A 21,136-nucleotide genomic window follows, 5' to 3' on the forward strand; every position below is an offset into this window, starting at 1 on the left:
AAAGGACACCAAAAACAAAATTGTAGACCTGCACCAGGCTGGGAAGACTGAATCTGCAACAGGTAAGCAGCTAGGTTTGAAGAAATCAACTGTGGGAGCAATTATTAGGAAATGGAAGACATACAAAACCACTGATAATCTCCCTCGATCTGGGGCTCCATGCAAGATCTCACCCCGTGGGGTCAAAATGATCACAAGAACGGTGAGCAAAAATCCCAGAACCACACGGGGGACCTAGTGAATGACCTGCTGAGAGCTGGGACCAAAGTAACAAAGCCAACCATCAGTAACACACTACGCCGCCAGGGACTCAAATCCTGCAGTGCAAGACGTGTCCCCCTGCTTAAGCCAGTACATGTCCAGGCCCGTCTGAAGTGCATTTGGATGATCCAGAAGAGGATTGGGAGAATGTCATATGGTCAGATGAAACCAAAATATAACTTTTTGGTAAAAACTCAACTCGTCATGTTTGGAGGACAAAGAATGCTGAGTTGCATCCAAAGAACACCATACCTACTGTGAAGCATGGGGTTGGAAACATCATGCTTTGGGGCTGTTTTTCTGCAAAGGGACCAGGGACGACTGATCCGTGTAAAGGAAAGAATGAATGGGGCCATGTATCGTGAGATTTTGAGTGAAACCCTCCTTCCATCAGCAAGGGCATTGAAGATGAAACGTGGCTGGGTCTTTCAGCATGACAATGATCCCAAACACACCGCCCGGGCAACGAAGGAGTGGCTTCGTAAGAAGCATTTCAAGGTCCTGGAGTGGCCTAGCCAGTCTCCAGATCTCAACCCCATAGAAAATATTTGGAGGGAGTTGAAAGTCTGTGTTGCCCAGCGACAGCCCCAAAACATCACTGCTCTAGAGGAGATCTGCATGGAGGAATGGGCCAAAATACCAGCAACAGTGTGTGAAAACCTTGTGAAGACTTACAGAAAACGTTTGACCTGTGTCATTGCCAACAAAGGGTATATAACAAAGTATTGAGAAACTTTTGTTATTGACCAAATACTTATTTTCCACCATCATATGCCAATAAATTCATTAAAAATCCTACAATGGGATTTTCTGGATTTTTTTTCTCAATTTGTCTGTCATAGTTGACGTGTACCTATGATGAAAATTACAGGCCTCTCTCATCTTTTTAAGTGGGAGAACTTGCACAATTGGTGGCTGACTAAATACTTTTTTTCCCCACTGTATATGCACCAGACATTTAACCACCAGGGACATGGGAGTAATGCTGTCCTTAGGAGACCTCAGGGTTATATATATATATATGCACCAGACATTTAACCACCAGGGACATGGGAGTAACGCTGTCGTTAGGAGACCTCAGGGTTATATATATATATATCCACCAGACATTTAACCACCAGGGACATGGGAGTAATGCTGTCCTTAGGAGACCTCAGGGTTATATATATATATATACACCAGACATTTAACCACCAGGGACATGGGAGTAATGCTGTCCTTAGGAGACCTCAGGGTTATATATATATATATATGCACCAGACATTTAACCACCAGGGACATGGGAGTAATGCTGTCCTTAGGAGACCTCAGGGTTATATATATATATATATGCACCAGACATTTAACCACCAGGGACATGGGAGTAATGCTGTCGTTAGGATACCTCAGGGTTATATATATATATGCACCAGATATTTAACCACCAGGGACATGGGAGTAATGCTGTCCTTAGGAGACCTCAGGGTTATATATATATATGCACCAGATATTTAACCACCAGGGACATGGGAGTAATGCTGTCGTTAGGATACCTCAGGGTTATATATATATATGCACCAGATATTTAACCACCAGGGACATGGGAGTAATGCTGTCGTTAGGATACCTCAGGGTTATATATATATATGCACCAGATATTTAACCACCAGGGACATGGGAGTAATGCTGTCCTTAGGGAGACCTCAGGGTTATATATATATATGCACCAGATATTTAACCACCAGGGACATGGGAGTAATGCTGTCCTTAGGATACCTCAGGGTTATATATATATATGCACCAGATATTTAACCACCAGGGACATGGGAGTAATGCTGTCCTTAGGAGACCTCAGGGTTATATATATATATATACACCAGACATTTAACCACCAGGGACATGGGAGTAATGCTGTCCTTAGGAGACCTCAGGGTTATATATATATATATATGCACCAGACATTTAACCACCAGGGACATGGGAGTAATGCTGTCCTTAGGAGACCTCAGGGTTATATATATATATATGCACCAGACATTTAACCACCAGGGACATGGGAGTAATGCTGTCGTTAGGATACCTCAGGGTTATATATATATATGCACCAGATATTTAACCACCAGGGACATGGGAGTAATGCTGTCCTTAGGAGACCTCAGGGTTATATATATATATGCACCAGACATTTAACCACCAGGGACATGGGAGTAATGCTGTCCTTAGGAGACCTCGGGGTTATATATATATATATGCACCAGATATTTAACCACCAGGGACATGGGAGTAATGCTGTCCTTAGGATACCTCAGGGTTATATATATATGCACCAGACATTTAACCACCAGGGACATGGGAGTAATGCTGTCCTTAGGATACCTCAGGGTTATATATATATATATCCACCAGACATTTAACCACCAGGGACATGGGAGTAACGCTGTCCTTAGGATACCTCAGGGTTATATATATATATCCACCAGACATTTAACCACCAGGGACATGGGAGTAATGCTGTCCTTAGGAGACCTCAGGGTTATATATATATGCACCAGACATTTAACCACCAGGGACATGGGAGTAATGCTGTCGTTAGGAGACCTCGGGGTTATATATATATATATCCACCAGACATTTAACCACCAGGGACATGGGAGTAATGCTGTCGTTAGGAGACCTCAGGGTTATATATATATATATACACCAGACATTTAACCACCAGGGACATGGGAGTAACGCTGTCCTTAGGAGACCTCAGGGTTATATATATATATATGCACCAGACATTTAACCACCAGGGACATGGGAGTAATGCTGTCCTTAGGAGACCTCAGGGTTATATATATATATATGCACCAGACATTTAACCACCAGGGACATGGGAGTAACGCTGTCCTTAGGATACCTCAGGGTTATATATATATGCACCAGACATTTAACCACCAGGGACATGGGAGTAACGCTGTCCTTAGGAGACCTCAGGGTTATATATATATACACCAGACATTTAACCACCAGGGACATGGGAGTAATGCTGTCGTTAGGAGACCTCAGGGTTATATGTATATATATGCACCAGATATTTAACCACCAGGGACATGGGAGTAATGCTGTCGTTAGGATACCTCAGGGTTATATATATATGCACCAGACATTTAACCACCAGGGACATGGGAGTAATGCTGTCCTTAGGAGACCTCAGGGTTATATATATATATATGCACCAGACATTTAACCACCAGGGACATGGGAGTAATGCTGTCGTTAGGATACCTCAGGGTTATATATATATGCACCAGACATTTAACCACCAGGGACATGGGAGTAATGCTGTCCTTAGGATACCTCAGGGTTATATATATATGCACCAGATATTTAACCACCAGGGACATGGGAGTAATGCTGTCGTTAGGATACCTCAGGGTTATATATATATGCACCAGACATTTAACCACCAGGGACATGGGAGTAATGCTGTCCTTAGGAGACCTCAGGGTTATATATATATATATCCACCAGACATTTAACCACCAGGGACATGGGAGTAATGCTGTCGTTAGGATACCTCAGGGTTATATATATATGCACCAGATATTTAACCACCAGGGACATGGGAGTAATGCTGTCCTTAGGATACCTCAGGGTTATATATATATGCACCAGATATTTAACCACCAGGGACATGGGAGTAATGCTGTCGTTAGGATACCTCAGGGTTATATATATATGCACCAGACATTTAACCACCAGGGACATGGGAGTAATGCTGTCCTTAGGAGACCTCAGGGTTATATATATATATATCCACCAGACATTTAACCACCAGGGACATGGGAGTAACGCTGTCGTTAGGAGACCTCAGGGTTATATATATATATATGCACCAGACATTTAACCACCAGGGACATGGGAGTAATGCTGTCCTTAGGAGACCTCAGGGTTATATATATATATATGCACCAGACATTTAACCACCAGGGACATGGGAGTAATGCTGTCGTTAGGAGACCTCGGGGTTATATATATATATATATGCACCAGACATTTAACCACCAGGGACATGGGAGTAATGCTGTCGTGAGGATACCTCAGGGTTATATATATATATATCCACCAGACATTTAACCACCAGGGACATGGGAGTAACGCTGTCCTTAGGATACCTCAGGGTTATATATATATGCACCAGATATTTAACCACCAGGGACATGGGAGTAATGCTGTCCTTAGGAGACCTCAGGGTTATATATATATATATCCACCAGATATTTAACCACCAGGGACATGGGAGTAATGCTGTCCTTAGGAGACCTCAGGGTTATATATATATGCACCAGACATTTAACCACCAGGGACATGGGAGTAACGCTGTCCTTAGGATACCTCAGGGTTATATATATATGCACCAGACATTTAACCACCAGGGACATGGGAGTAACGCTGTCCTTAGGAGACCTCAGGGTTATATATATATATATGCACCAGACATTTAACCACCAGGGACATGGGAGTAACGCTGTCCTTAGGATACCTCAGGGTTATATATATATATGCACCAGATATTTAACCACCAGGGACATGGGAGTAATGCTGTCGTTAGGATACCTCAGGGTTATATATATATGCACCAGATATTTAACCACCAGGGACATGGGAGTAATGCTGTCGTTAGGAGACCTCGGGGTTATATATATATGCACCAGACATTTAACCACCAGGGACATGGGAGTAACGCTGTCCTTAGGAGACCTCAGGGTTATATATATATGCACCAGACATTTAACCACCAGGGACATGGGAGTAATGCTGTCCTTAGGAGACCTCAGGGTTTATATATATATATGCACCAGACATTTAACCACCAGGGACATGGGAGTAATGCTGTCGTTAGGATACCTCAGGGTTATATATATATGCACCAGACATTTAACCACCAGGGACATGGGAGTAATGCTGTCGTTAGGATACCTCAGGGTTATATGTATATATATGCACCAGACATTTAACCACCAGGGACATGGGAGTAATGCTGTCGTTAGGAGACCTCAGGGTTATATATATATATATGCACCAGACATTTAACCACCAGGGACCTGGGAGTAATGCTGTCCTTAGGAGACCTCAGGGTTATATATATATGCACCAGACATTTAACCACCAGGGACATGGGAGTAATGCTGTCGTTAGGAGACCTCGGGGTTATATATATATGCACCAGACATTTAACCACCAGGGACATGGGAGTAACGCTGTCCTTAGGAGACCTCAGGGTTATATATATATATATATGCACCAGACATTTAACCACCAGGGACATGGGAGTAACGCTGTCGTTAGGATACCTCAGGGTTATATATATATATATATGCACCAGACATTTAACCACCAGGGACATGGGAGTAATGCTGTCCTTAGGATACCTCAGGGTTATATATATATGCACCAGACATTTAACCACCAGGGACATGGGAGTAACGCTGTCCTTAGGAGACCTCAGGGTTATATATATATATATGCACCAGACATTTAACCACCAGGGACATGGGAGTAACGCTGTCGTTAGGATACCTCAGGGTTATATATATATGCACCAGACATTTAACCACCAGGGACATGGGAGTAACGCTGTCCTTAGGAGACCTCAGGGTTATATATATATATATGCACCAGATATTTAACCACCAGGGACATGGGAGTAACGCTGTCGTTAGGATACCTCAGGGTTATATATATATGCACCAGACATTTAACCACCAGGGACATGGGAGTAACGCTGTCCTTAGGAGACCTCAGGGTTATATATATATATATGCACCAGACATTTAACCACCAGGGACATGGGAGTAATGCTGTCGTTAGGAGACCTCAGGGTTATATATATATGCACCAGACATTTAACCACCAGGGACATGGGAGTAACGCTGTCCTTAGGAGACCTCAGGGTTATATATATATATATGCACCAGACATTTAACCACCAGGGACATGGGAGTAATGCTGTCCTTAGGAGACCTCAGGGTTATATATATATATATGCACCAGACATTTAACCACCAGGGACATGGGAGTAATGCTGTCGTTAGGATACCTCAGGGTTATATATATATATATGCACCAGACATTTAACCACCAGGGACATGGGAGTAACGCTGTCCTTAGGAGACCTCAGGGTTATATATATATATATATGCACCAGACATTTAACCACCAGGGACATGGGAGTAATGCTGTCCTTAGGAGACCTCAGGGTTATATATATATATATACACCAGACATTTAACCACCAGGGACATGGGAGTAATGCTGTCGTTAGGATACCTCAGGGTTATATATATATATATACACCAGACATTTAACCACCAGGGACATGGGAGTAATGCTGTCCTTAGGAGACCTCAGGGTTATATATATATATATGCACCAGACATTTAACCACCAGGGACATGGGAGTAACGCTGTCCTTAGGAGACCTCAGGGTTATATATATATATATGCACCAGACATTTAACCACCAGGGACATGGGAGTAATGCTGTCCTTAGGAGACCTCAGGGTTATATATATATATATGCACCAGACATTTAACCACCAGGGACATGGGAGTAATGCTGTCGTTAGGAGACCTCAGGGTTATATATATATATATGCACCAGACATTTAACCACCAGGGACATGGGAGTAATGCTGTCCTTAGGGAGACCTCAGGGTATATATATATATATCCACCAGACATTTAACCACCAGGGACATGGGAGTAATGCTGTCGTTAGGAGACCTCAGGGTTATATATATATATATGCACCAGATATTTAACCACCAGGGACATGGGAGTAACGCTGTCCTTAGGAGACCTCAGGGTTATATATATATGCACCAGACATTTAACCACCAGGGACATGGGAGTAATGCTGTCCTTAGGAGACCTCAGGGTTATATATATATATGCACCAGATATTTAACCACCAGGGACATGGGAGTAATGCTGTCGTTAGGATACCTCAGGGTTATATATATATATCCACCAGACATTTAACCACCAGGGACATGGGAGTAACGCTGTCGTTAGGATACCTCAGGGTTATATATATATGCACCAGATATTTAACCACCAGGGACATGGGAGTAATGCTGTCGTTAGGAGACCTCAGGGTTATATATTATATATGCACCAGACATTTAACCACCAGGGACATGGGAGTAATGCTGTCGTTAGGATACCTCAGGGTATATATATATATATGCACCAGATATTTAACCACCAGGGACATGGGAGTAACGCTGTCGTGAGGATACCTCAGGGTTATATATATATGCACCAGACATTTAACCACCAGGGACATGGGAGTAACGCTGTCCTTAGGATACCTCAGGGTTATATATATATATATACACCAGACATTTAACCACCAGGGACATGGGAGTAATGCTGTCGTTAGGAGACCTCAGGGTTATATATATATGCACCAGACATTTAACCACCAGGGACATGGGAGTAACGCTGTCCTTAGGAGACCTCAGGGTTATATATATATACACCAGACATTTAACCACCAGGGACATGGGAGTAATGCTGTCGTTAGGAGACCTCAGGGTTATATATATATGCACCAGACATTTAACCACCAGGGACATGGGAGTAATGCTGTCCTTAGGATACCTCAGGGTTATATATATATATGCACCAGACATTTAACCACCAGGGACATGGGAGTAATGCTGTCGTTAGGATACCTCAGGGTTATATATATATATATCCACCAGACATTTAACCACCAGGGACATGGGAGTAATGCTGTCCTTAGGAGACCTCAGGGTTATATATATATATATGCACCAGATATTTAACCACCAGGGACATGGGAGTAACGCTGTCGTTAGGAGACCTCAGGGTTATATATATATATATGCACCAGATATTTAACCACCAGGGACATGGGAGTAACGCTGTCGTGAGGATACCTCAGGGTTATATATATATATATGCACCAGACATTTAACCACCAGGGACATGGGAGTAATGCTGTCCTTAGGATACCTCAGGGTTATATATATATGCACCAGACATTTAACCACCAGGGACATGGGAGTAATGCTGTCCTTAGGAGACCTCAGGGTTATATATATATATATGCACCAGACATTTAACCACCAGGGACATGGGAGTAACGCTGTCGTTAGGAGACCTCAGGGTTATATATATATATATCCACCAGACATTTAACCACCAGGGACATGGGAGTAACGCTGTCCTTAGGAGACCTCATGGTTATATATATATGCACCAGACATTTAACCACCAGGGACATGGGAGTAATGCTGTCGTTAGGATACCTCAGGGTTATATATATATGCACCAGACATTTAACCACCAGGGACATGGGAGTAACGCTGTCCTTAGGAGACCTCAGGGTTATACAGTGGGGCAAAAAAGTATTTAGTCAGCCACCAATTGTGCAAGTTCTCCCACTTAAAAAGATGAGAGAGGCCTGTAATTTTCATCATAGGTACACGTCAACTATGACAGACAAATTGAGAAAAAAAAATCCAGAAAATCCCATTGTAGGATTTTTAATGAATTTATTTGCAAATTATGGTGGAAAATAAGTATTTGGTCACCTACAAACAAGCAAGATTTCTGGCTCTCACAGACCTGTAACTTCTTCTTTAAGAGGCTCCTCTGTCCTCCACTCGTTACCTGTATTAATGGCACCTGTTTGAACTTGTTATCAGTATAAAAGACACCTGTCCACAACCTCAAACAGTCACACTCCAAACTTCACAATGGCCAAGACCAAAAGAGCTGTCAAAGGACACCAAAAACAAAATTGTAGACCTGCACCAGGCTGGGGAAGACTGAATCTGCAACAGGTAAGCAGCTTGGTTTGAAGAAATCAACTGTGGGAGCAATTATTAGGAAATGGAAGACATACAAGACCACTGATAATCTCCCTCGATCTGGGGCTCCATGCAAGATCTCACCCCGTGGGGTCAAAATGATCACAAGAACGGTGAGCAAAATCCCAGAACCACACGGGGGGACCTAGTGAATGACCTGCTGAGAGCTGGGACCAAAGTAACAAAGCCAACCATCAGTAACACACTACGCCGCCAGGGACTCAAATCCTGCAGTGCGAGACGTGTCCCCCTGCTTAAGCCAGTACATGTCCAGGCCCGTCTGAAGTGCATTTGGATGATCCAGAAGAGGATTGGGAGAATGTCATATGGTCAGATGAAACCAAAATATAACTTTTTGGTAAAAACTCAACTCGTCATGTTTGGAGGACAAAGAATGCTGAGTTGCATCCAAAGAACACCATACCTACTGTGAAGCATGGGGTTGGAAACATCATGCTTTGGGGGCTGTTTTTCTGCAAAGGGACCAGGACGACTGATCCGTGTAAAGGAAAGAATGAATGGGGCCATGTATCGTGAGATTTTGAGTGAAACCCTCCTTCCATCAGCAAGGGCATTGAAGATGAAACGTGGCTGGGTCTTTCAGCATGACAATGATCCCAAACACACCGCCCGGGCAACGAAGGAGTGGCTTCGTAAGAAGCATTTCAAGGTCCTGGAGTGGCCTAGCCAGTCTCCAGATCTCAACCCCATAGAAAATATTTGGAGGGAGTTGAAAGTCTGTGTTGCCCAGCGACAGCCCCAAAACATCACTGCTCTAGAGGAGATCTGCGTGGAGGAATGGGCCAAAATACCAGCAACAGTGTGTGAAAACCTTGTGAAGACTTACAGAAAACGTTTGACCTGTGTCATTGCCAACAAAGGGTATATAACAAAGTATTGAGAAACTTTTGTTATTGACCAAATACTTATTTTCCACCATCATATGCCAATAAATTCATTAAAAAATCCTACAATGTGATTTTCTGGATTTTTTTTCTATTTTGTCTGTCATAGTTGACGTGTACCTATGATGAAAATTACAGGCCTCTCTCATCTTTTTAAGTGGGAGAACTTGCACAATTGGTGGCTGACTAAATACTTTTTTTCCCCACTGTATATATATGCACCAGATATTTAACCACCAGGGACATGGGAGTAATGCTGTCGTTAGGAGACCTCAGGGTTATATATATATATATGCACCAGACATTTAACCACCAGGGACATGGGAGTAATGCTGTCGTTAGGATACCTCAGGGTTATATATATATGCACCAGACATTTAACCACCAGGGACATGGGAGTAACGCTGTCGTGAGGATACCTCAGGGTTATATATATATGCACCAGATATTTAACCACCAGGGACATGGGAGTAATGCTGTCGTTAGGATACCTCAGGGTTATATATATATGCATTTTTCTGGATTTTTTTGTTGTTATTCTGTCTCTCACTGTTCAAATAAACCAACCATTAAAATTATAGACTGATCATGTCTTTGTCTGTGGGCAAATGTACAAAATCAGCAGGGGATCAAATACTTTTTTCCCTCACTGTATAGTGTACATATCTATTTTTAAACGGTAATTTATTTTATTTAACCTTTATTTAACCAGGTAAACCAGTTGAGAACAAGTTCTCATTTACAACTGCGACCTGGCCAAGATAAAGCAAAGCAGTGCGATAAAAACAACAACACAGAGTTTTATATATGGGGTAAAACAAAACATAAAGTCAACAACACAATAGATGGTTGTTTTATTTTCCTCCATAACAGCAGGTTACATGGTTATAGGCCCTGGGCCCACTATCACCCATAGGATATTACAACACTTTGGAATGATAACAGCAGGTTACATGGTTATAGGCCCTGGGCCCACTATCACCCATAGGATATTACAACACTTTGGAATGATAACAGCAGGTTACATGGTTATAGGCCCTGGGCCCACTATCACCCATAGGATATTACAACACTTTGGAATGATAACAGCAGGTTACATGGTTATAGGCCCTGGGCCCACTATCACCCATAGGATATTACAACACTTTGGAATGATAACAGCAGGTTACATGGTTATGGGCCCTGGGCCCACTATCACCCATAGGATATTACAACACTTTGAATGATAACAGCAGGTTACATGGTTATAGGCCCGGGGCCCACTATCACCCATAGGATATTACAACACTTTGGAATGATAACAGCAGGTTACATGGTTATAGGCCCTGGGCCCACTATCACCCATAGGATATTACAACACTTTGGAATGATAACAGCAGGTTACATGGTTATAGGCCCTGGGCCCACTATCACCCATAGGATATTACAACACTTTGGAATGATAACAGCAGGTTACATGGTTATAGGCCCTGGGCCCACTATCACCCATAGGATATTACAACACTTTGGAATGATAACAGCAGGTTACATGGTTATAGGCCCTGGGCCCACTATCACCCATAGGATATTACAACACTTTGGAATGACCCAAACTGCTTCTTTCTGATTGGAGCTTGGAGCTGTCCACCGGGCAGGGCTCATAGAGAGCTTGCGTGTTCACGAACTGCCATAAACCCATGCCCAAGACCAAAACAAACCAAAACATCACAAACTATTGGCATGATACATGCAGAAACTGTTCCCAACTGTTTGGAAGCATGCGGACGCCTTCATGTAGACCTAGTGTTGTTATACAGGAGGACACGGCAAGAACCTAGTGTTGTTATACAGGAGGACGCAGCAAGAACCTAGTGTTGTTATACAGGAGGACACGGCAAGAACCTAGTGTTGTTATACAGGAGGACACGGCAAGAACCTAGTGGTGTTATACAGGAGGACGCAGCAAGAACCTAGTGTTGTTATACAGGAGGACACGGCAAGAACCTAGTGGTGTTATACAGGAGGACGCGGCAAGAACCTAGTGGTGTTATACAGGAGGACGCAGCAAGAACCTAGTGGTGTTATACAGGAGGACGCGGCAAGAACCTAGTGGTGTTATACAGGAGGACACAGCAAGAACCTAGTGTTGTTATACAGGAGGACGCAGCAAGAACCTAGTGTTGTTATACAGGAGGACGCAGCAAGAACCTAGTGTTGTTATACAGGAGGACGCAGCAAGAACCTAGTGTTGTTATACAGGAGGACGCAGCAAGAACCTAGTGTTGTTATACAGGAGGACACAGCAAGAACCTAGTGTTGTTATACAGGAGGACACAGCAAGAACCTAGTGGTGTTATACAGGAGGACACAGCAAGAACCTAGTGTTGTTATACAGGAGGACACAGCAAGAACCTAGTGTTGTTATACAGGAGGACACAGCAAGAACCTAGTGTTATACAGGAGGACACAGCAAGAACCTAGTGTTGTTATACAGGAGGACACAGCAAGAACCTAGTGTTGTTATACAGGAGGACGCAGCAAGAACCTAGTGTTGTTATACAGGAGGACACAGCAAGAACCTAGTGTTGTTATACAGGAGGACGCAGCAAGAACCTAGTGTTGTTATACAGGAGGACACAGCAAGAACCTAGTGTTGTTATACAGGAGGACGCAGCAAGAACCTAGTGTTATACAGGAGGACGCAGCAAGAACCTAGTGTTGTTATACAGGAGGACACAGCAAGAACCTAGTGTTGTTATACAGGAGGACACGGCAAGAACCTAGTGGTGTTATACAGGAGGACGCAGCAAGAACCTAGTGGTGTTATACAGGAGGACACGGCAAGAACCTAGTGGTGTTATACAGGAGGACGCAGCAAGAACCTAGTGTTGTTATACAGGAGGACACAGCAAGAACCTAGTGGTGTTATACAGGAGGACACAGCAAGAACCTAGTGTTGTTATACAGGAGGACACAGCAAGAACCTAGTGTTGTTATACAGGAGGACGCAGCAAGAACCTAGTGGTGTTATACAGGAGGACGCAGCAAGAACCTAGTGTTGTTATACAGGAGGACGCAGCAAGAACCTAGTGGTGTTATACAGGAGGACACGGCAAGAACCTAGTGGTGTTATACAGGAGGACGCAGCAAGAACCTAGTGTTGTTATACAGGAGGACACAGCAAGAACCTAGTGGTGTTATACAGGAGGACACAGCAAGAACCTAGTGTTGTTATACAGGAGGACACAGCAAGAACCTAGTGTTGTTATACAGGAGGACGCAGCAAGAACCTAGTGTTGTTATACAGGAGGACACAGCAAGAACCTAGTGTTGTTATACAGGAGGACGCAGCAAGAACCTAGTGTTGTTATACAGGAGGACACAGCAAGAACCTAGTGTTGTTATACAGGAGGACACAGCAAGAACCTAGTGGTGTTATACAGGAGGACGCAGCAAGAACCTAGTGTTGTTATACAGGAGGACGCAGCAAGAACCTAGTGTTGTTATACAGGAGGACACAGCAAGAACCTAGTGGTGTTATACAGGAGGACACAGCAAGAACCTAGTGGTGTTATACAGGAGGACGCAGCAAGAACCTAGTGTTGTTATACAGGAGGACGCAGCAAGAACCTAGTGTTATACAGGAGGACACAGCAAGAACCTAGTGTTGTTATACAGGAGGACACAGCAAGAACCTAGTGTTGTTATACAGGAGGACACAGCAAGAACCTAGTGTTGTTATACAGGAGGACACGGCAAGAACCTAGTGTTGTTATACAGGAGGACGCAGCAAGAACCTAGTGTTGTTATACAGGAGGACGCAGCAAGAACCTAGTTTTGTTATACAGGAGGACGCAGCAAGAACCTAGTGTTATACAGGAGGACACAGCAAGAACCTAGTGTTGTTATACAGGAGGACACAGCAAGAACCTAGTGTTGTTATACAGGAGGACGCAGCAAGAACCTAGTGTTATACAGGAGGACACAGCAAGAACCTAGTGTTGTTATACAGGAGGACGCAGCAAGAACCTAGTGTTGTTATACAGGAGGACACAGCAAGAACCTAGTGTTGTTATACAGGAGGACACAGCAAGAACCTAGTGTTGTTATACAGGAGGACACAGCAAGAACCTAGTGTTGTTATACAGGAGGACGCAGCAAGAACCTAGTGTTGTTATACAGGAGGACACAGCAAGAACCTAGTGTTGTTATACAGGAGGACGCAGCAAGAACCTAGTGTTGTTATACAGGAGGACGCAGCAAGAACCTAGTGTTGTTATACAGGAGGACGCAGCAAGAACCTAGTGTTGTTATACAGGAGGACGCAGCAAGAACCTAGTGTTATACAGGAGGACGCAGCAAGAACCTAGTGTTATACAGGAGGACACAGCAAGAACCTAGTGTTGTTATACAGGAGGACGCAGCAAGAACCTAGTGTTGTTATACAGGAGGACGCAGCAAGAACCTAGTGTTGTTATACAGGAGGACACGGCAAGAACCTAGTGTTGTTATACAGGAGGACGCAGCAAGAACCTAGTGTTGTTATACAGGAGGACACGGCAAGAACCTAGTGTTGTTATACAGGAGGACGCAGCAAGAACCTAGTGTTGTTATACAGGAGGACACAGCAAGAACCTAGTGTTGTTATACAGGAGGACGCAGCAAGAACCTAGTGTTGTTATACAGGAGGACACAGCAAGAACCTAGTGTTGTTATACAGGAGGACGCAGCAAGAACCTAGTGTTGTTATACAGGAGGACACAGCAAGAACCTAGTGTTGTTATACAGGAGGACACAGCAAGAACCTAGTGTTATACAGGAGGACGCAGCAAGAACCTAGTGGTGTTATACAGGAGGACGCAGCAAGAACCTAGTGTTGTTATACAGGAGGACACAGCAAGAACCTAGTGTTGTTATACAGGAGGACACAGCAAGAACCTAGTGTTGTTATACAGGAGGACACAGCAAGAACCTAGTGTTATACAGGAGGACACAGCAAGAACCTAGTGTTGTTATACAGGAGGACACAGCAAGAACCTAGTGTTGTTATACAGGAGGACGCAGCAAGAACCTAGTGGTGTTATACAGGAGGACGCAGCAAGAACCTAGTGTTGTTATACAGGAGGACACGGCAAGAACCTAGTGTTGTTATACAGGAGGACACAGCAAGAACCTAGTGTTATACAGGAGGACGCAGCAAGAACCTAGTGTTATACAGGAGGACGCAGCAAGAACCTAGTGTTGTTATACAGGAGGACACAGCAAGAACCTAGTGTTATACAGGAGGACGCAGCAAGAACCTAGTGGTGTTATACAGGAGGACGCAGCAAGAACCTAGTGTTGTTATACAGGAGGACACAGCAAGAACTAGATTCTAATGAGATCTACTCTGCAATGCCTGGACTCGACTGTTTGGCTTCTCACCTGTCAGGTGGCTTCTCACCTATCAGGTGGCTTCTCACCTATCAGGTGGCTTCTCACCTGTCAGATGGCTTCTCACCTATCAGGTGGCTTCTCCCCTATCAGGTGGCTTCTCACCTATCAGGGGGCTTCTCACCTATCAGGTGGCTTCTCACCTATCAGGTGGCTTCTCACCTATCAGGTGGCTTCTCACCTATCAGGTGGCTTCTCAACTATCAGGTGGCTTCTCACCTATCAGGTGATCCCGCAGTTTCTGGGAGCTTTAGTTGAATAATAGGCTTACATTCTGCAGAATTTCTCATTCAGGAACCACTTGGGTGATTTAGTTTGGGGCTGCAGTTTAACGATGAATAATTGGCTTAAAGATGCTGAATAATGTAGGTTGCGATTCACTCCAGGATCCAGGAGTTGAACGAGTGTGTGTGATAGATAGATAGATAGAGAGATAGATAGATATGTATATGTTAAGAGTAGAAGTGGAGAAACGAGGTGAAACATGTAGATGACTGTCTGGGAAGTGTTCTCTGTGATAGAGAATCTTATGTCCTGTATGTATGAATGTTGTCCAACCAACTGAAACTCCTCTCTCCTATAGGGACTCACTAAGATCAATGCTTTTAACTGGTCTAAACTCTCTCCTATAGGGACTCACTAAGATCAATGCTTTTAACTGGTCTGAACTCTCTCCTATAGGGACTCACTAAGATCAATGCTTTTAACTGGTCTAAACTCTCTCCTATAGGGACTCACTAAGATCAATGCTTTTAACTGGTCTAAACTCTCTCCTATAGGGACTCACTAAGATCAATGCTTTTAACTGGTCTGAACTCTCTCCTATAGGGACTCACTAAGATCAATGCTTTTAACTGGTCTAAACTCTCTCCTATAGGGACTCACTAAGATCAATGCTTTTAACTGGTCTAAACTCTCTCCTATAGGGACTCACTAAGATCAATGCTTTTAACTGGTCTAAACTCTCTCCTATAGGGAAACACTAAGATCAATGCTTTTAACTGGTCTAAACTCTCTCCTATAGGGACTCACTAAGATCAATGCTTTTAACTGGTCGAAACTCTCTCCTATAGGGACTCACTAAGATCAATGCTTTTAACTGGTCGAAACTCTCTCCTATAGGGACACACTAAGATCAATGCTTTTAACTGGTCGAAACTCTCTCCTATAGGGACTCACTAAGATCAATGCTTTTAACTGGTCTAAACTCTCTCCTATAGGGACACACTAAGATCAATGCTTTTAACTGGTCTAAACTCTCTCCTATAGGGACACACTAAGATCAATGCTTTTAACTGGTCGAAAGTCCGCAAGCTCAGCTTCAAGAGGAAACGTTTTTTCATCAAACTCAGACCAGATCTCAACGTAAGTCCTTTTTCCACGGCTTGGCAGAATGACTACATTCTGATTTGGTTGAGATGGCGTTGATTATTTCTCAGTAAATGCACAGCAATATTCAACGGTTATGAAGTAGTTCCAACACTGTTTTTTATTATTGGCCTAGATGAAAACAGCCCATGTTTCTCCTGTTCTAACCGTTGCTAAGTTCTGTGTTCTAACCGTTGCTAAGCTCTGTGTTCTAACCGTTGCTAAGCTCTGTGTTCTAACCGTTGCTAAGCTCTGTGTTCTAACCGTTGCTAAGCTCTGTGTTCTAACCGTTGCTAAGCTCTGTGTTCTAACCGTTGCTAAGCTCTGTGTTCTAACCGTTGCTAAGCTCTGTGTTCTAACTGTCGCTAAGCTCTGTGTTCTAACCGTTGCTAAGCTCTGTGTTCTAACCGTTGCTAAGCTCTGTGTTCTAACCGTTGCTAAGCTCTGTGTTCTAACCGTTGCTAAGCTCTGTGTTCTAACCGTTGCTAAGCTCTGTGTTCTAACTGTCGCTAAGCTCTGTTCTAACCGTCGCTAAGCTCTGTGTTCTAACCGTTGCTAAGCTCTGTGTTCTAACCGTTGCTAAGCTCTGTGTTCTAACCGTTGCTAAGCTCTGTGTTCTAACCGTTGCTAAGCTCTGTGTTCTAACCGTCGCTAAGCTCTGTGTTCTAACCGTCGCTAAGCTCTGTGTTCTAACCGTTGCTAAGCTCTGTGTGCCTGCGCTGTACCCCCTGCAGCAGAGTGCGTACCAGGACACTCTGGAGTTTGGGATGGCCAGTAGAGACTGCTGTAAGATCTTCTGGAAAATCTGTGTGGAGCACCATGCCTTCTTCAGACTGATGGAGGAACCCAAGCCTCAACCCAAAGCTGTTCTCTTCACCAGGGGGTCCTCATTCAGGTTTAGGTAGGCTTGGGTGGAGCTTGGACATATTTACATTTTAGTCATTTTAGCAGACGCTGTTATCCAGAGCAACTTACAGGAGCAATTAGGGTTAAGTGCCTTGCTCAAGGGCACGTTGACAGTTTGTTCACCTAGTTGGCTAAGGGGATTCGAACCAGCGACCTTTCGTTTACTGGCCCAACGCTCTAAACCGCTATGCTTGTAGAGGTTTAGGTAGCCTGGGTGGGTGGAGCTTGTAGAGGTTTAGGTAGGCTGGGTGGGTGGAGCTTGTAGAGGTTTAGGTAGCCTGGGTGGGTGGAGCTTGTAGAGGTTTAGGTAGCCTGGGTGGGTGGAGCTTGTAGAGGTTTAGGTAGGGTGGGTGGAGCTTGTAGAGGTTTAGGTAGCCTGGGTGGGTGGAGCTTGTAGAGGTTTAGGTAGGGTGGGTGGAGCTTGTAGAGGTTTAGGTAGGGTGGGTGGAGCTTGTAGAGGTTTAGGTAGGGTGGGTGGAGCTTGTAGAGGTTTAGGTAGCCTGGGTGGGTGGAGCTTGTAGAGGTTTAGGTAGCCTGGGTGGGTGGAGCTTGTAGAGGTTTAGGTAGCCTGGGTGGGTGGAGCTTGTAGAGGTTTAGGTGGGCTGGGTGGGTGGAGCTTGTAGAGGTTTAGGTAGGGTGGGTGGAGCTTGTAGAGGTTTAGGTAGGGTGGGTGGAGCTTGTAGAGGTTTAGGTAGCCTGGGTGGGTGGAGCTTGTAGAGGTTTAGGTAGGGTGGGTGGAGCTTGTAGAGGTTTAGGTAGGGTGGGTGGAGCTTGTAGAGGAGGGGCCTGGGTGGGTGGAGCTTGTAGAGGAGGGGCCTGGGTGGGTGGAGCTTGTAGAGGAGGGGCCTGGGTGGGTGGAGCTTGTAGAGGAGGGGCCTGGGTGGACACTGCATATATATGCACATTAACCATGCACATTAATATATATGCACATTAACCAACAACAACAGATTGATACTGGACACAACAATCCAACCTTTCCTATTGTATCAGGGCCCTTCACTGTGCTGCTTCATAAGACCTCTGTGTTTCAACATGCTCCAACATGTTCTTTTTCTGTCTCTCTTTATATCTGCAGCGGTCGGACACAGAAGCAGGTTTTTGATTACGTCAAGGACGCAGAGTTCAAAAAGGTCCCTTTTGAAAGGTGAGGCTTCACATTGTCTGGTCTGAATGTCAGCCTCTCTTCCCCCGAGGCTTGTTTGTGTCCCTTTGCCTCACCAGTTCCTAGACTGAGCCTCCCTCCTCTCCCCCATCAGGAAACACAGTAAGAAGGTGTCCACCTGCAGCCTGGCACCCCAGGATAGAAAGAGATCCACAATGCAGAAAGAGGTCAGGATATCACTGTGACCTTTCTCTCTTTGATTCAGAGGAGAAGGAATAGAGTTAGTCTGTGTACTTCTCTTTAACAAAGATATCGCAGAGTACCCCTTTTAACCTCCCTCCCTCCCTCCCTCTATCCCTCCCTCCCTCTCTCCCTCCCTTCCTCTCTCTCTCCCTCCCTCTCTCACTCTCTCCCTCCCTCCCTCTCTCTCTCACCCTCCCTCCTCCCTCTCTCCCTCCCTCCCCCTCTCCCCCTCCCCCCTCTCCCCCTCCCTCTCCCCCTCCCCCTCCCTCCCTCCCTCCCTCCCTCCCTCCCTCCCTCCTCTCCTCTCCAGAGTGTCTCAGTGGACCAGACAGACTATCCTCTCAGGCTGACCCTCCAGGCCCCGGTGGACGACCCTACAGTGAGCTCGGCCAGCCACACCAACGGCCAGCAGATCCCAGGTCCAGCCTGGCAGCCAGCTAAAGGCAGCAGCTCTTCTATCCCCTGCTTCCACTGTTCTGATATAGATAGTGAACATGAGGCCTAGGCCTGTTCCTACTAGTTATTATCTAAAGAAGGGCCTGGCTGTTCCTACCAGTTCCCTGATAAAGATGTCATCAATAAATGTCTTCAATAGTTAATAATTCTAACAAAATGCCATATCTGAAACAACCTGAAGTTTAGAGTTTAGAGAGCTCCAGGTCCTTGGTACTACTGATGTTCCTGTTGGTGTGTTGATGAAGTTTAGAGAGCTCCAGGTCCTTGGTACTACTGATGTTACTGTTGGTGTGTTGATGAAGTTTAGAGAGCTCCAGGTCCTTGGTACTACTGATGTTCCTGTTGGTGTGTTGATGAAGTTTAGAGAGCTCCAGGTCCTTGGTACTACTGATGTTACTGTTGGTGTGTTGATGAAGTTTAGAGAGCTCCAGGTCCTTGGTACTACTGATGTTACTGTTGGTGTGTTGATGAAGTTTAGAGAGCTCCAGGTCCTTGGTACTACTGATGTTACTGTTGGTGTGGTGATGAAGTTTAGAGAGCTCCAGGTCCTTGGTACTACTGATGTTACTGTTGGTGTGTTGATGAAGTTTAGAGAGCTCCAGGTCCTTGGTACTACTGATGTTACTGTTGGTGTGTTGATGAAGTTTAGAGAGCTCCAGGTCCTTGGTACTACTGATGTTACTGTTGGTGTGTTGATGAAGTTTAGAGAGCTCCAGGTCCTTGGTACTACTGATGTTACTGTTGGTGTGGTGATGAAGTTTAGAGAGCTCCAGGTCCTTGGTACTACTGATGTTACTGTTGGTGTGTTGATGAAGTTTAGAGAGCTCCAGGTCCTTGGTACTACTGATGTTACTGTTGGTGTGTTGATGAAGTTTAGAGAGCTCCAGGTCCTTGGTACTACTGATGTTCCTGTTGGTGTGTTGATGAAGTTTAGAGAGCTCCAGGTCCTTGGTACTACTGATGTTACTGTTGGTGTGTTGATGAAGTTTAGAGAGCTCCAGGTCCTTGGTACTACTGATGTTACTGTTGGTGTGTTGATGAAGTTTAGAGAGCTCCAGGTCCTTGGTACTACTGATGTTACTGTTGGTGTGGTGATGAAGTTTAGAGAGCTCCAGGTCCTTGGTACTACTGATGTTACTGTTGGTGTGTTGATGAAGTTTAGAGAGCTCCAGGTCCTTGGTACTACTGATGTTACTGTTGGTGTGTTGATGAAGTTTAGAGAGCTCCAGGTCCTTGGTACTACTGATGTTACTGTTGGTGTGTTGATGAAGTTTAGAGAGCTCCAGGTCCTTGGTACTACTGATGTTCCTGTTGGTGTGGTGATGAAGTTTAGAGAGCTCCAGGTCCTTGGTACTACTGATGTTACTGTTGGTGTGTTGATGAAGTTTAGAGAGCTCCAGGTCCTTGGTACTACTGATGTTACTGTTGGTGTGTTGATGAAGTTTAGAGAGCTCCAGGTCCTTGGTACTACTGATGTTACTGTTGGTGTGTTGATGAAGTTTAGAGAGCTCCAGGTCCTTGGTACTACTGATGTTACTGTTGGTGTGTTGATGAAGTTTAGAGAGCTCCAGGTCCTTGGTACTACTGATGTTCCTGTTGGTGTGTTGATG

General features: G+C 44.6%; 1 protein-coding gene across 2 annotated transcripts in view; it reads left to right on the plus strand.

Annotated features, from left to right (window-relative positions):
• LOC121562294 (FERM, ARHGEF and pleckstrin domain-containing protein 1-like) overlaps positions 1-21,136 on the plus strand; it is a 189,069-nt gene that overhangs the window by 67,757 nt on the left and 100,176 nt on the right. For both annotated transcript variants that reach the window (XM_045215187.1, XM_045215186.1), the window contains exons 9-13: positions 16,718-16,813; positions 17,551-17,717; positions 18,801-18,869; positions 18,982-19,054; positions 19,381-19,489. In XM_045215187.1, coding sequence (XP_045071122.1) covers positions 16,718-16,813; positions 17,551-17,717; positions 18,801-18,869; positions 18,982-19,054; positions 19,381-19,489 — 514 coding nt within the window. The remainder of the gene's footprint in view (positions 1-16,717; positions 16,814-17,550; positions 17,718-18,800; positions 18,870-18,981; positions 19,055-19,380; positions 19,490-21,136) is intronic.

The sequence above is a fragment of the Coregonus clupeaformis genome, unplaced genomic scaffold (genome assembly GCF_020615455.1).
Source record: "Coregonus clupeaformis isolate EN_2021a unplaced genomic scaffold, ASM2061545v1 scaf0388, whole genome shotgun sequence".
NCBI lineage: Eukaryota > Metazoa > Chordata > Actinopteri > Salmoniformes > Salmonidae > Coregonus > Coregonus clupeaformis.